This window comes from Rattus norvegicus, chromosome 7 (assembly GCF_036323735.1).
Source record: "Rattus norvegicus strain BN/NHsdMcwi chromosome 7, GRCr8, whole genome shotgun sequence".
Taxonomy (NCBI): Eukaryota; Metazoa; Chordata; class Mammalia; order Rodentia; family Muridae; genus Rattus; species Rattus norvegicus.
The window spans coordinates 128,434,762-128,452,019 of NC_086025.1; the positions used below are offsets into that span (position 1 = coordinate 128,434,762).

Below are 17,258 nucleotides of genomic sequence, written 5' to 3' on the forward strand. Positions count from 1 at the left end.
AATTTTTTCCAGTGCCCATGTGTTCCAGATGCTTCCCTAGTTTTTCTTCTATTAGTTTGAGTGTGTCTGGTTTGATGTGGAGGTCCTTGATCCACTTGGACTTAAGCTTTGTACAGGGTGATAAGCATGGATCGATCTGCATTCTTCTACATGCTGACGTCCAGTTGAACCAGCACCATTTGCTGAAAATGCTCTTTTTTCCATTTGATGGTTTTGGTTCCTTTGTCAAAAATCAAGTGCCCATAGGTGTGTGGGTTCATTTCTGGGTCTTCAATTCTGTTCCATTGGTCTATCTGTCTGTCTCTGTACCAATACCATGCAGTTTTTATCACTATTGCTCTGTAATACTGCTTGAGTTCAGGGATAGTGATTCCCCCTGAAGTCCTTTTATTGTTGAGGATAGTTTTAGCTATCCTGGGTTTTTTGTTATTCCAGATGAATTTGCAAATTGTTCTGTCTAACTCTTTGAAGAATTGGATTGGTATTTTGATGGGGATTGCATTGAATCTGTAGATCGCTTTTGGTAAAATGGCCATTTTTACTATATTAATCCTGCCAATCCATGAGCATGGGAGATCTTTCCATCTTCTGAGGTCTTCTTCAATTTCTTTCTTCAGAGTCTTGAAGTTCTTATTGTACAAATCTTTTACTTGCTTGGTTAAAGTCACTCCGAGGTACTTTATATTATTTGGGTCTATTAGGAAGGGTGTCGTTTCCCTAATTTCTTTCTCGGCTTGGTTCCCCTTTCTTGAAAGACATCCCATGAATCAGGATTGTCTTTCAAAGTTACTAGGGGCCATAGGAGTGCAGCCCAACCAGTGGCCTTTCAAAAGACCCAGTGAAACAAAAGAGCTTTCTTCTTAGATCCCCCAGCTGCCTCTTAGCCTGCTCCCTCACTAAAGGAAGAAAACAAGCAGGTCCATATGTTCGTAGAGTGAGCTGCAAAGAGCCAGCCTTACACAATAAAAACTACTACAGTCCACCCTTAGTATGCGCAATACCCAAAGCTACAAGGAGTGCACCAGGTTTCTGTACGAATGACGTCATATCGCTGCTCACAAGGAAGGGGTAGGGGAAGCACCGCTTAGACTCTGAGAGGGGAGAAAGAGAATCACAGCAAACCTCACAGTGTTATGATGTGCAGAAGGTCTGATTGGGATGGGAAAGTCAGCATAAATCCTTAAGATTGAGAGCCAGAGAAAGAGTGACACCACTCTCAGCATAGACTGGAGAAAGCCGTCACATGTCAGTTGGCGTGAGGACAATTACTGGGCAAAGCACACAAGTACTAAACTCTAAGAGGGCGAGGGAGAATAAAACCTACTTTCCTTTTTATTTTACATTTCCTGTATGTTGGGTGTTATGTGTGTAGTTCTTATTAAGATACTAAAATGGGGTACTCGAACCTTGCTGGCTCCTCTGATCCTAAGTAGCTAGACCAGTATGCACTCGAGAGATGAGTTCAAGGAGATAGCAGCACAGTGGTGTATACAAGGCAACTGTCACTTGCTGACATTTTCATGCTGGTATGTAGAAGTGTGTGCACACAGTGTAGACTTGAGTTAGTTGCAATGGCTAGGGAGATCTGTAACTAGAAATCCAGAGCCAAAACAGCCACCACACCTTCCCTCACGCCACACCTTCCCTCACGCCACGCCCTCCCTCATGCCACGTCCTCCCTCACGCCATGCCCTCCTTCGTGCTACATGGCTACTTTCCCTTTCTCTCTCTGTCTACCCTCATTCCATCTTTATGAGTCTCACACCACACATATGTGTGCTTACACAGCTCGGTACAGCCAACACATTAGATAAAAAGGCAGCGTTCATAGATGCTTAGTGTATAAACTCCTTTGGACAAAAACGGAACATTTTTAAAGTTCTCTTTTTAGCCAGGACTTAAGAACAACTCTTTTCAGAAATAAGCCGTGTAGACAGCTTGATTTCTGTGACTGAGAGGATGATCTAGAACATCAGAGGCTACAGAAGACTCTAAAAATGTTTCTATACATCAGAAATGTTAACTTCCTATAATGTGTGAGAAGGGGCAGCAAAGCCTCCTCACAGGGCAGTGCAAGCACTTTTGTTGCTGTTCATTTGTTTTGTTTTTTATTAAAGTCAGGGCCAAGCGATACTATATAAGTGGGTTCCAGTGTCTTAGGTAAAAGAGCCATCTTCCATGGGCAAAGTAATTTAAGCAACAGACTTTCTTGATATAAGAGTGTGAGCAGGTAATCTTTATCTGCTTGGCAGGAATCTGCATTCAGCAGTAAAAGGCAGGACCCCTCCCTTCACCTCCCCACCCCCCACCGGTGCTCAAAGAGTGTCTGGTCTGTCTTCTCTACTTCTATGGCTATATGCAAGGGCCTTCCAAGACAAATTAACCGTTCTTCTAGAGTATAAACAGGCAAAAATGATCACCAAAAAGCAGAAGATATTTCATTTCTGGAAGTAACGTAACTTGTCTAGCTTACAGAGCTCAATACAGTGTTTTAGACAGTACGGATGGCAAAGGTCTGCTTACACTTGCACTCCTTACAGCACTTGCCATCCACGTACGCTGGAGCCGATTTAGCCGGGCAGTCGGGAGCAGGGCAGACCAGAGTCTCGCACTGGATGGTCCCATTCTGAAAGGCAAACAAGCATTTAAAGGATGCCACACGGAAATCCAATGCCCCACAGAGGCTTTTCAATCCATTTCATAGATTTCAAACTCTTCCATGAAATGTCACTTAGCGATGCCCACAGTGTGGTGACTCACAGGAATTCGGGCTACATTTAACCACTGAGACTGGTTCCTATTTTTAACCAGGAACTGATCTTTACTAAGCAAATCTGCACCTTCTATAGTGAAGCAGAGAAGGCCACAGGCCCACGGGGACGGTGAGCCGAAAGCTGGCCTGGAACACCTTGCTAGCTCCTGACTGCTCACACACCAACCGCGCATCTGGCTGCTCTGGCTTTCCTAGTCAGTGTATAAACCTTGCCAAATCACATCCAGCATTTGGCTTCGGTAGATTTCTGGACCTCATTTGGGAAGGTTTCACTACAACTGTAAAATGTTATAATTTTATTATATTGTAATCTTGGGTAAACACCCGTATCACACAGAGATGTACATATGTGTATGCGTATACACAGACTATGCACGGACACACTCCCACCCAGATGTACATATATGTGTTCACACACAAAAAAGATGTCCACAGGTGTGCATTGCACACACATAGGTGCACATTGACATGTGCATATGCACAGGGGTACACACAAATATGCACACATCCACACAGATGGCGTGCTTGGTTGCTCTCCTGAGCCCTCTCTCCCTCTCTCTGTCTCTCTTTTGTCTGATTGTCTGTCTGTTTGTCTGGTTTGTCTGTCTGTTCTCTCTCTCTCCCTCCCTCTCTCTCTCTCTCTCTCTCTCTCTCTCTCTCTCTCACACACACACACACACACACACACACTCATACACAGATCACTTCGGATCCCTTTTATGTGTGTGATATTCTGCTTTTGAATCAACTGGATGAGTGTGGGGAAAGCGTGACAAGTGGAAGCTCAAACAGATCTCTGGCCCCTTTACAGAACGCTAGCTTTCTAACAAGTGAGTTCATGCGGAATCTGAAAGTTTAAAACCAAACTTGACTTGAAGCTTTCTTTGAAGCATGGGTACAGTTTTGAAATAACAAGGCACTAAAAATAATTTATTCCTGAGGATTAAGAAAAGTCATGTTTGTTTAAACAGTATGGTGTGTATTTTATGTTAGCCAACTATTAAAGACTATTTAAGATCCATTATTTATATTATTCTGTCTAGGCACAATATTTAATTGCTCTATATAATTTGGTTTCTTTAGAATTCATTAATAAACACATGAGGGAGATTTCCCCAGAAATGCTAAGGGTTATAGGACAGACTCCCGTGGGACTCACCCTGCTAAGCTAATTTGAATTGCTAACTTCATGCATGCTCAGATAAGCTTCATAGCTTCCTCCCACCATAATCACTGTTACAGCTAGAGAGTGTCTTTAATAATGTAGCACACGGTTCTTCCAAAGTGACCAGGTTTGCTTGCATTTTAGTGTTGCATTTAGAGAAAGTAGGTCTTGAAATTTTCATGATGACATTGTCTTAATAAATATTTAACCAGCGGGGCCACCCGAGTCCCCTGTGACAGAGAATGGCAGGCATACCAAGCATGTGCAGTTCTTGCAGCCGTCTGTCCAGGACTCGAACTCCCGGTAGGTGGTTCCCTTCATGGTGCACGTCCGCTCACAGTAGCACTGATCCAGCCTGTTCATTCGTTGTTCAGCTCTAGACAACTGTGGCACAAAGACAGGGCTCACCATTACAGCCACTAGGAAATGCACGGCGCTCTAGCAGGCGTCTGATTTCACTACATAAACGGCAAGAACAATGGGCTGTGCCCGTCACCAGTCGCTACAAATATAGTAAGCCATCGTCAATTATGAATATATTAAGCCTGTAAAATTTTAAAGACGCCTTTCCCTACCCTTTCCATGTGAAGAGTTTACCTTTAAAACAAAAATCACAATTTATGAGACACGAATTGAGGCTAATTCAGAATAACACCAGCCCCAGTACAGGTAAGAAATTTTCATTTTTAAAAAAAGTGTCTAATTCCATTAATATGTTTACTCAAGTAAATAATAATATTTACATCATATAAATCCTTCCGTACTATGCACAATTTAAAACTACTGAACTTGTTAGTGTGTTAAGTTCTTCTGACTTACAGTGAAGGAACCTACGACTTCAGCGTAACAGTTAAAAACGGTGCTGGCGCCATTTTTCTTGGCCAAATTCTGGTGTCCGCACACTTTACAGTGTCTTTCTGACTCCCTACTTGCAGCGAAAGCTAAATAGAAATAAATAATTAAAACTGGGCAACGGTAGATCTTGCAGCAGTAAGGCAGAGTGTAACCAGGTAATCTGCTCCTTCCCTGATTTACTGAGCCATTCGTTATACAGATGGCCAGGGTTTAAATATTTATGCACCTTAATAAACATTACAACCTTTTTCCTTGAGCAAGGATTCCAATTCAGTCCCAAGAAATCGCAGATCGTCTGCTTTAAGGACGTCTCCAGCATGTAAATCAATGGGAGTCACGTGACTGTGGCACGGTCTCGGTGTGTTTGTGAGTCATTTTTACCTTGGCTGACGTCTTCGATAAAATGTCCTGCAGCTCCATGATTTTCTGCACAAGCCCATGGAAGTCGTTGCATGTTGGACAGGCTGCAATTACAAACAGGACATTGATCAGGCTGCATTTATTAGGGCTCCATCTGATTAGGTTTGTGCTGACAGCCATTGCGTGTGAGTTCCAATCTCACACTGACATTCTGGACAAAAAGAAGCATAGGAACTATTCTCGTCACAACATACAGTGCAGGACAGACAGACTTACTTCGATTAAGATCCGGGCACTGAGCGATGAACCCCTGGGGCATGACAAGTAATTGCACATCTTGCATTATTCCCTGTGTATAAAAACATTGAAGAAGCATTATTTCCATTTGCCTAAATTATGCTCAGTAGTCAAGTTCCTGAGGAAAGATGTTAAGGAACAGATCTCCCCAAACCCTTGGGTTTAGAGCCTTCCTGGGCTTCCCAGCCCATGCCAGGGAAAGAGAGTCATCAGGAAAAACAGAGAACTACCTAGGTGTTTTCTCCTTGATAATACTTTTAAAGCTGTAAGATTAAATGTCAAGATTCAAGGATGTGGCCATCGTCTTATTGTTTTGAGGAATTATTTTTAGTTCGCCACTGAAGCAAGGCTTGAAAGTGACCTTTAAGCATCGACATGAAAATCACTGTGTTTATCACCACATCCCTGAGACCAGTTTTGTACTAACAGTGATCAAAAGGGGAAAGGTGGGTAAACTGAGTCATGAAAGCAATGCCCACTTGAACGTGTCTCACTTTTTTCCACTGGGATTTTTTAAAACTTGATCTCTTAATTCAGAAAAGATGGAGGATTTAGTGAGCAGGTATAGCAAGGCTCGGACTTAGAGTGCTCAGGAACACAGAGAGTTTAGAAGGAAGCCATTTAAATGCCAGCGGCAAATGACCCACTTTGCACAGAAGGCTTTGCACTTACATGCCTCCTTAGCCACCATGCTGCTGGCTTGATGCACTCCAAGTACGGCCTTGCTTTGGCCAGTGATGGTAGAAACAACTTCTCCTCACAGATCCCAACCGTCCCTTTTTCCTGCCTGCCATCTCCTCTCTCATCCATCTCATGTACTTGTGTCATATTTAACTATATCTTCTTGGAAAATGCAAATCTGAAAGTCCAGTGGCAGGGGTACCTGTACCAATATGTTATCAAGAGAACAGTATCCCTGCAAAGATCTATGGCCCATACAGTGGTCTGTGTTCACACGTTTACTCTCATTGACAGCGTGGGTCGATGTGAGTGGAAACTTTTTTAGTACACAGGGTAGCAAATACTAAAATCTGTTCTTGATTCTGGAATACAGGAGTAGCTTGGGTGACAAATCTTATGGCTTTGCAGAAGGCACATAGAGATCTGTCTGGTGTGTATGGCATGCACTGCGCAATCTAATGGACAATGTTCTCGGGCCACACTAAAGATGGCAAGGCCTCTAGCTATGCACATAATTGATGTGTGGGGACCGTGAGGCCACATCTGGGCTCCAAGACGGCCACCATTAACTAGAAGAGAGATTTGAAACTCACAGTATGCATCTGTCATCCCTTGCCTGGGAAAGGCCATTGATTTTTAGGGTTTTAAAGAGTAGAATCGATTCCACACATCTGTCACCTGGTGGCGGCCTGGCTTTGGGCATGTTATTTCACCTCACTGGATAGGTTGATGCAGGTTTATAAGAAGGAAAAAGGACCCCCATCAACATTTTCAGAGTGAGGATTAAATGGAATAGTATAGTCTTGCCACCTGGTTCCCAAAGAACGGTTAATAGTAAGTTTTGGAAATCTCACACTATGTACGTGGCTTAAAATTTTTGAATTGACTGGTGTCTCCTCACTCTTGAAGCCCATATGGTGGACATGCCTCTCATCATTCTTTAAAATCAATGGCCACAGCTCTGGGAAAAATGCTCTCACAACATGCAGAGGGCAAGCATTTCTGTGCCTTTACTGGTTCATCAAGACTTTCAGAACTTCAGTTGGGACACCTTTTGATACCTACAGGGAAGAGATTCTGAGAGCTTCTAAGTTTCCACTAGAGCTGCATTTTGACCACTTCCTGTTTTCAGGGATTGGCACACAAGGAAACCATATCTAATGCTTCTACCTAAGGTTATTAATGTCTCTGCAAAAGCATCACCAAAGGTGATATTTTAGTGGCAGAAATTCATTTCTGTGTTAACATTTAACTTCAGGAATGTCATATTGATCACTAATTGTAACCTGATGGTCATCTCTACAATACAGAAAAATCAAATGCAAATGGGGAGTGGCCTGTTTAAAACAATGACCTAAGAAACCCAAACAGAAAGCAAATGGAAATACATAAAAATAAAAACACACACACAGAGCTTTTGTTTCATGCCATGAAAAGTGAAATGAAGTGTTGCAAATTCCTTAGAAAGGCTTTCCATGTCTACTTCATGCTCAGACTCTAGCCGAAAGATACCTTAAAATACCCGTGTGCGTTATTTCTCTGTCCCAACCAAAATGTGGTGCCCAGAGGCAAGTCTGTAGAAGGCATTTCCACCACTCGTTCATAGATCCTGAAACACAAGAGAGCAGAGAAAGGCTGTGAACGCACAGGAATCTCCTGGAGACGTCAAGAATCGTCTAACCCTTGAAAGGAGAAAGATTCACTCACTTGTTGCAGTCGATGTGTAAAATTAAGTGGGAGGCACTGAAGGCTAAGGAGAGCTTGTGCCACTTGGCATCAGCCAAAATGTAAGGAAACACTTCCGTGTGCGGGCGGTGAGTTCCAGAGCGGTAATGCAGTCTGATCTCATTCCGGTGGCCGCTGCTTTCCAGTTCCAGGTACCTTCATAAGGAAGGGGCACACGGGACATGTCAAATGCACAGTTCAGTGATGGCTACGTTAGCCTCTTCTCCAGAGAGATGGAGCAGGCTTACAGCTTCTACGCCCCTACAAAGGATGACCAAACATTCCAAGTAGAAAGTACATTAGCAGGGGATGCTAGAACACATGTGAGCTGAAGGGACACGGTGAGAGCACCGGGGGGCTAAGTGGGGATGGGAAAACAGGGATGGGGACGGGAGGGGGCAGAAGGGAAGGAGTGTGTTGACTAAAACTAGGGCTACAGTAAGAGGCTTATGAAAATGCACTAGCTTTAATCTAATATATACATAATGTGCTATTCATATATATGCAATACATATGTGTATGAGTTTATGCATACATGCATGTATGTATATAAAAACAGAACTGCCCCCATATTAGTGACCAATGTTGCTCTCGGAAGACATAATTTGTTGAGTGAAAGCTTCAGTGAGAAGTATAAGTTACCTTCCCACGAGTTCTTGGTCAGGGAGACACCATGATGTTCCGAACCAACAAGAAGTATGCCATTGCTTTTGCTTGCCCACCATAAGGGAAGAGTAAGACCTTGTTGCTAAAGACACCACATAATGTTTTGGATTCAGAACACTGAGAAAGCAGTGTTGAATAGAAAATCTCTTCACTGTCTGGACTGCACCATACAGGAAAGCATACACAGGCTGCTGAGGAAGAAAAGACATCAACCACACCATCCAGCGCCGCACTCTGAATGCTGCAGTGCTCAGCGGCAGGCATGATGTGCCCACTGTGTGATGGTGACAGGGCTGTGGATGGGAGTATCCAACTGCTCTTGATTGGACTTGAGGGATGTGCCGCAAGAGGTAATTCGTACTTGTGCTGCTAACGTGGTCAGAAGACAAGACTGTGGAATTCGTAGGCCATAGGTGGAACCTATTGATGTTGGTTTACTAAATGATCATGTTGTCAAACTGCTTTCTAAACGCATTTATGCTTGCATCCATAGGTTGGTGTTATGTCCTCAGCCCTGGTCAGAGAAACTTCGTCATGATGGTGGGTAGTGGTTAATGAGGAGACATGTGCAAAGTCCTGGAAACTGTGACTGGGACTGCTCAGCTATGGATAAGACAACTATACCAGCGCAGCCCCATAGGCTCAAGGAGAATCCCAGGGAAGGAAACAGAAAGGATGTGAGAACTACAGTAGGAGGAGGGCTGCTGTGAAATTCTGTCTTCTGGCCTTGGCGTGGTTGTGTGCACATGAACTCAAAGTAGTTATTGTTTCTTCACACAAGATATGTGTGAGATCAAACCCATGAGAGATTTTATAATGTATCATAGAAGGAAGAAATCTCACGGTGTCCCAGCCTAGACAAAGAACTATTTAGGCAGCTAATGAATGTGGAGAGAGAGAATTTACCTCTGCTAAAGATGAGTTCCCTAATTGGTTATTCAGTACAAAATGGTTTTTCCATCCCCAAATCATATACACACAAGCAACAAAAATGGACTCATAACGTTGTATGTTTATGTGTGTGCGTGCGTGTGTGTGTGTGCGTGCGTGCGTGCGTGCGTGCGTGTGTGTGTGTGTGTGTGTGTGTTGGTTAAAGAGAAAGAAGACATCAATTTGAGAGGGGGCAAAGGAAGGGTTAGAGGGAGGAAAAGGAAGGGGAAAGTGGTTAAAATTAAATTTTAAACTTGAAAGAATTCCAGCATGGAAACAGGGGCTCCTGAGACCTGGCACCGAGCTGGAGAACTAGTGGGGGCTGGTGTTTGCCCCACACCATGAGCATATGGAAACAGTGATTGGACTCTGGATAACAGCAAGTAAGTAAAGAAAACAGGAGGAAGTTTAGAGGGAGACATGATTGAGTGTCTTGTGTGGTGATTGACCGTGATGATGGATGGTAGATGTGATCACTGTGCATTGTATAATAAGAAAATTTTAAGGAATCAATAAAATTAAAAATCCAGTGAGAAGAAGGAAGAGGGAAAAACACCAAATAAGTCATCCAGAAGCCAGGAACTAAAAACTACTTCGTATATTTAATTAATATATAATAACTTTATGAATTTGTGGCATGTCTATTTTACTAAATGTAAAAGGGGAATTAGAATAATTAGCATACCTCCACACCAAACATTTCTTTATTTCTTTGTGGTGATGACATTCACAATCATTTCTTCTGGTGGTTTTTAAACATAGAGTAAAGTATATATTCAATTTTCTTAGCCATTCATGGACACTTAAGCTGATTCGGTATCTTGCAATCGTAAACACTGCTACGGGAGCTTTGGAAGTGCAGAAACCTTTCACACAGCAGCCCCTCCCCTGTGGGTTTGTACTCAGTAATAAGGCGGGATGTTTTTAGGATACACATCTGGTTTTCCATGATGAATGCATTATTTTTCACTCTCTCCATAGGTGTGTGAGTTCTCCTTTCTCCATATCATTTTTAAGATGATAAACTTACAAGAACATAATTTCTCTTCCCATGTAATAATAAAGACTTATTACTTTATCAATTCAATTAATCAGTTCTTTAAGAATAGAAAAGCAGGGCTGGAGAGGTGCTCAGTGGTTAAGAGAACTGACTGCTCTTCCAGAGGTCCTGAGTTCAATTCCCAGCAACCACTTGGTGGCTCACAACCATCTGTATTGTGTCTGAAGACAGCTAAAGTGTACTCATATACATAAAATAAATCTTGAGGAAAAAAGAATAAGAAAGCATTTGCTTTTTTAAACAATTAGCATCTGTAAACATAGCAACCACGTCTATACAGCTGTAATTCTCAACATTTTGAGTCAAGAGCAATAGCACTCCAAGCAGGCACCCTCCTGTGCAGAGTATGGGAGATCTTACCTGTATTGAAACCTTGCCATTGAAAACAATGGCAGCTCACTGATAACAAAGAAGACATCAGTCACTGTGAAAGATGAAACCTTTGTCTTTGGTGCAGGTCTCAGCAGGCACAACTGCAAGTGGCGCTATAGTCAGTCTTAAGGCAAAGCTCCACAGTGTCCCTCGCTGCTGCTTATGACCTGGCCTGATGGCCTGACTCCATTTCCTCGAGTGTACAATGAAGATGCAGCATCATACACATAAAGCAGGCTACCCACCCCCCATACACACACTGGAGACACTCGGGGATGGTAACATTTCCTAAGGTCTACCTTATAGCCAGCTTTGAAAATGACAAGCAAACCAAACACATTTTTAAATCATTTTTAATTTAGTTTTTGAGATTATTCCAAATCAGTCAAATACAGGAAGAAATGCAGCGGGCAGATTTGGGGACAGACACTGTGAACCAGGCGGCACTGGGAATTCCAGTAGAAAGCCACATCCCATAGCCACTTCCAGTGCTCCCCTAAGATACTAGAGATTCAAAAAGAGGAGGAAAAATGTACATTGACTGGCATCCCTTACGAAAACCACATTGACCCTAGTCATGGTAGTCTGATCGCTTTTACTGATATTTGGTCAACGACAAGGCAGAATGATTCAGAAATTTAAGAGACTACAGGATCTTAAATCTCTTTCCACTGTACTAACTGTGGCAGTGGGAGAGTTAAAAATTCCTCTAAGCATCCATCTCCTTCCCTATTAAATGGAGAAAATCAAATCTTATAGGACTGTTAACAGAATTAAATTAAACATGATCAAATATGTATACTTTGTGGTTCAGGATGAGGGGTTAAACAATCCACATATGCCTCCTTAATGATTTACGGTTCCTACTGTGTGGTCGTAACTCCTATTGCAACACCATGGAAACTTCACCCTGGACTGTGTCTTAAGTAGAAGTGAATGTCTGTGCTGTAAGGTCCTTTAATAGGAAACTATCCAAGTAATGACACTACAGTTCCATCTATGGTATGGTAGCAGTCATTCGGATTGCTTGCTGTCCAGTGAGTAACACCTGACACTCTCCTTGGGTACTTTTTTTTTCCTCCATCTTTATTAAATTGGGTATTTCTTATTTACATTTCAATTGTTATTCCCTTTCCCAGTTTCCAGGCCAACATCCCCCTAACCCTTCTACCTGGTTGTTCCCCTCCACATCCTTCCCCCTTTACCACCCTCCCCCCAACAATCACGTTCACTGGGGGTTCAGTCTTGGCAGGACCAAGAGCTACCCCTTCCACTGGTGCTCTTACTAGGATATTCATTGCTACCTATGAGGTCAGAGTCCAGGGTCAGTCCATGTATAGTCTTTGGGTAGTGGCTTAGTCCCTGGAAGCTCTGGTTGCTTGGCATTTTTGTTCATATGGGGCCTCAAGCCCCTTCAAGCTCTTTCAATCCTTTCTCTGATTCCTTCAACGGGGGTCCCGTTCTCAGTTTAGTGGTTTAATGATGGCATTCGCCTCTGTATTTGCTGTATTCTGGCTGTGTCTCTCAGGAGAGATCTACATCCGGCTCCTGTCGGCCTGCACTTCTTTGCTTCATCCATCTTATCTAGTTGGTGGCTGTATATGTATGGGCCACATGCGGGGCAGGCTCTGAATGGGTCTTCCTTCAGCCTGTGTTCTAAACTTTGCCTCCCTATTTCCTCCCAAGGGTATTCTTGTTCCCCTTTTAAAAGACCTCTCTAATAATATGCAAGCACGAAGAACCAAACATTCAAAAGCTAACGAGTGGCTAGTTTAATTATTTTTGCACACACCTTCATGGTATGCACTGAAAATGTGACCTTGACAAGACAAGCAGTGCCTGAAGCTTAGAGATCTCCAATAACGAATGAATGATGAAAGCAACGTTTACTCTCATTTCCCAGTCAGTGAGAACGGGACTCTGCAGGGCATTAAGATGGTCGAGCTCCAATAGGTGAAGACCATTGAGTGAGGTTTCCAGGATCCTCGGCTGGATTACCAAGAGAAAGGGCCAGTAGGGACTGCAGTGAATTAAGGAATGAAGACCTGGCACTCAGTGTTGTGGCTTTAGTAGCAATCTCTCCATCATATTACCCTGTATAATAAACAGGAAAAGAGCCACTGCGAAGGAGAGGAGATCTTTTACTATTAATAACGGACCGACGAGATGGTAAATCTAGGCTGTAGGGAGTGTAGGAGCCCTGCAGTGATGTGTGCTGCTGATGTGGGCACAGCCATGTCAAGAACTCCACAGCCTCATATGGTTCATATGGATGGCAAGACCTTCCTTAGGTCCCAGAGCGAGTGTATGCAAAAAAAAAAAAAAAAGTTTTCCACAACTTTATCACAATACCCCATTCACCATCAAAGGATATTTACAGCCTGAAGACGGCTCCTGTTGAGAAATTGTTTAGACCGAGATTGGCTAAAGCTGTCTCTTTGATCCAGCTGTATGCATATAAAGTCCTCTTATTTGTTTATCTGGATGCAATGCACCACCTCGTTTAGCTGTATTCAATAACTCCACCTCCTCAACGGTACATAATAAATCCACTGAGCTTGTGGAGGATTAGGGAGGGGCTGTAGTTTCCGCATCAGAAATATCCAGACGAAGCAACCTCGCCATAGCTTTCTGCATGTGTCTGTCCACTCATCTGCCGTTCCTTCATTCACTCACCACCCCATCAGGTCCATCCATGACGACTTGATGAGCACAGCGTAAGACCAGCATAAGCAGGGAACCTCGAAGTCGGCTCAGGACACCCCAGACCAAGCTCTCAGCACAAAGGAGATTTATCTGCCGCAGAGGGACAGAAGCCATAGACAGGACATAAAGTCCATACAGGACAAGGACAGGAGATAGAGTATGGGGAGAAGGGGAGGGGGACGAGGGAGAGGGGAGGAAGGGGTAGTTGCGGGGGTAGGGGACAACAAAAGAGAGGTGACTGGTGTGGCCCATAGGCAAATGGCAGCTAACAAAGGCAAAATGGGATCCCTTTATTAGCATGAGACGTTTAATTTTGATTGGATACGTTAACTAGGTGAACCAAAGTGGGCTCTGGATTGCTGGACTTCAGTACTTTGATAGATGGACCTTCATAGTGGGGAGGAATTTGCTAAATAAGGGAACACTTCTAGGTGACTAGCTTTAGGAATGTAAGCTGATACCTTTTGTGGAGGCAGAGGGAATGGGAGAGAGCAGCAGGCCTGCCAGACCTGTTTGCCATGCTGGCTAGGGTCCCTTCACTGTCCCTTTGATCCTGGAGAATAGGGGATTCCATGGCATCCTGTGCGCTTTAAAAACATCCAGTTGAGAAAGGTCTTGCAGGAAGACTGAGAGAACAGGTACACCAGAGCACTAACAGGAAGTAGGCGCACTGGAGGCACAGCGAGAGCCACAAACAGGATGAAAGGTAGCAAGGGCCATTCCCATCAAACATATGAAGAGGACGCAGAGGTGAGGTTGCAGTAGCCAAGGAAAAGGTCAGGAGAGGGTAGCCCAGAAAGAAAATGCAACGATATGGAGACAAACATGGTCAAAGAACACAGCTTAGTAGTATAAAAAATGTCTCTATGGAGCCATGGCTCTGTGTGATTAGGGTACAAAAGCAACGACTGCCACTTGAGGGAAAGCCCTCTTGTTTGCCTCCACTGAGTCGTGACTAGGGGCAAACAAGAAGGGATTGGACAAGACATGGAAAGAATTGCTTCGGAGAGGTAAGGCCCCAGAAGGAAGAACACCGAGCACACTGATGTAAGTACGGGAAGAGATACTGGGAAACACGAACTGCTCTGATGGTCTGAGAATACATGCACGCAGGTATGCAAAATATGGCTTGGCAATTATTTAGGGGGCTCACAAATTTGAGGAAGTGCTTTTGTGGACTCCAAGCTAAATGTGTATGTCTTATGGGAAGAAGAGGCAGGAGGCAAGGTAAACAAGCCAAATGCAAAACACGTGACATGCACACTTCCGTGAATGCGCACACGCATATCTACAAACATACATATACAGGCACACATGCATACGTACACATAAATATGTATACACACACAACCCCCACAATCTTGTGATCTAAAATAACAGGTAAGAATTAACTTCTGAGAACAGGAGGAATGCTAACACTGATCTTAGTCAGGGTTATCACTGCTGTGACGAAACATCGTGACCAAAGCAGCTTCTTCATTATTGAAGGAAACATCAGGACAGGAGCTCAAACAGAGCAGGAACCTGGGAGGGGGAGCTGCTGCAGAGGCCAAGGAGGGTGCTGCTTTACCGGCTTGCTCCTCATGACTTGCTCCCCCGCTTTCTTTCTTAGACAACCCACCACTACCAGCCCAGGAGCAGCAACACCCACAATGAGCTACAACAATTGCATATCAACCACCAACTTTAAAAATGCCCTACAGGCTTGCCTATAGCCCAACTACAAAGACAGTTTCTCAATTGCAGCTCCTTCCTTTCAGATGACTCTAGCTTGTGTCAAGCTGGTGTAAAACTATACAGCATGCCACCAATGGTCTTCTTGGCTTGGTTTGGTTGTACACACCTTTAATCCTAGTACTCTGGATATAGGAATAGGCAGATATCTGGGTTCACGGCCAGTCTGATCTACTTATGAGTTCCTGAACAGGAGGACAGCTGCATAGAGAGATCTTGCACCAAAACACAAACAAACAAAACTGGATTACTAATGGTCTCATTTGCTGAGAGAATATCGTAAGCATCACCCCTCAATTAAAAAGAAAAGTTGATGGTCAATGAGCTGAGGCAGAAAGTAGGAGGTGGGACACTGGCAGGAAGAGAGGATTCTGGAAACAATAATTAACCAGTGAAGCTACAGATGAAGGGGCAGAAACAGAAAAGGTTAGGCAGAAAGGTACAGGGGGTAGAGAGGCAGGCCATTTAGCAACAGTCTAATAGATAACCCGTAGAAAGGTTTGGAGTTCTTGGGAACAACTGGAGGAATTGCTTGTACATCACAGAGATGGTAAGAGGCTATAAGAGATTGAACCCGATCACTTACACTGTTAATGATGCTAAGCTGTACTTGCACACAGGAACCTCGAATAGCAGCCCTCTGGGAGGCCCTACCCAGCAGGTAACTGAGACGGATGCAGTTGCCCACAGACACACGTTGGACAGAGATCTATGGAAGAGTTAGGGGAAGGATTGAAGGCCCTCAAGGAGATTGCAACCCCACAGGAAGACCAACAGTGTCAACAAACTTGGACTCCTGGGAGCTCCCAGACACTGAGGCACCAATCAAGGAGCATACAGGGGCTGGCTTCAGACACATGTGTAGCCATCTAGCCTCAGAGGGAAAGGATGTATCTAATCCTGCAGAGATGCGCTAGGGTCCGGTGGAGGAATGGGGGCAGGGCTACCCTCAGAGGCAAAAAGGAGAGGGAGGAGAGGAGGATTCTGAGAGAGGGTCTGGGAGAGGGGCAACATTTGGGATGTAAGGAAGAAAATTAAAGAGAGAGAGAGAGAGAGAGAGAGAGAGAGAGAGAGAGAGAGTATGTCTGAAGTTAATTCTATGGATTTCTTATGTTCTTATGCCAGGGAAAGTAGAAGGAATGGAAAACTATGGAAACATTAGAAAGGAAAAGCAGTAAGGATTTTTGTTTCAGAATTAATATGCAAGAAAGAAGGGTGATTGAGGAAAACCGTCACGGATTTTAGTCTGACCACTGAAAAGAAAGTGGCTGCCCCTTAGAAATGGAACAGATTGGAGTGAGCTTGCCTAAAGTGATGACCCCAGGTTCTGACCTGCACAGCTACATAACTCAGAGATCCACGGGAAGACAGAGGAGCTCGCTGGATATGTAAGTCTGGGTGCAGGGACATCACGGAAAGCCAGAGAAGAAACTGTGAAGCCTTATTTCAAAGGGACTGGGTTTAAAGTCAATTAGCAGGATGAATTCCACTAAGGAAAGGCTAAAAAGTCAGGGGTGAGAGCCATAAAGCCACAGTAGAGGGAGTCATCAGCCTAGTGAAGTGCTGCCCAGAGGAGGACATTGCTGACTTCCCCTGAGGCAGGAGAGCTGTGCCTGACTGGAATGAACCCAGCAAAAAGCAAGAGGGGGCACACGGTGGGCAGCTAAGGGAGAAAAATGTGATGTCAACAGGAATGTATTTTTTGTAGTTGTCATTGTTGATTTGAAAATATTTATACATTGAAAAAATTACACGAGAGAAGAAACAAAAGGAAATCGCTAGAATGCGTGTATAGAGCTGAAGTACGGAGCGCTGTCCTTGAAACAGGAAAGGATACAGCTGCAGTGCAGGCCCGTGAGAGGGTCATGGGCAGGAAACAAAAATAAAACCTCCAGCAAGAAGAAAAGACGCATGGGGCTACAGTAAGCAGCGGG

The 17,258-nt window shown here is 44.0% G+C and overlaps 1 protein-coding gene across 2 annotated transcripts in view; it reads right to left on the reverse strand.

The window, feature by feature from the left end:
• Positions 1-17,258, reverse strand: part of Nell2 (neural EGFL like 2) — a 319,795-nt gene that overhangs the window by 212,429 nt on the left and 90,108 nt on the right. For both annotated transcript variants that reach the window (NM_031070.3, XM_008765798.2), the window contains exons 5-10: positions 7,839-8,012; positions 7,644-7,740; positions 5,430-5,502; positions 5,175-5,257; positions 4,194-4,322; positions 2,524-2,626 (exon numbers count right to left, since the gene is read on the reverse strand). In NM_031070.3, the coding sequence (NP_112332.2) occupies positions 2,524-2,626; positions 4,194-4,322; positions 5,175-5,257; positions 5,430-5,502; positions 7,644-7,740; positions 7,839-8,012 (659 nt within the window). The remainder of the gene's footprint in view (positions 1-2,523; positions 2,627-4,193; positions 4,323-5,174; positions 5,258-5,429; positions 5,503-7,643; positions 7,741-7,838; positions 8,013-17,258) is intronic.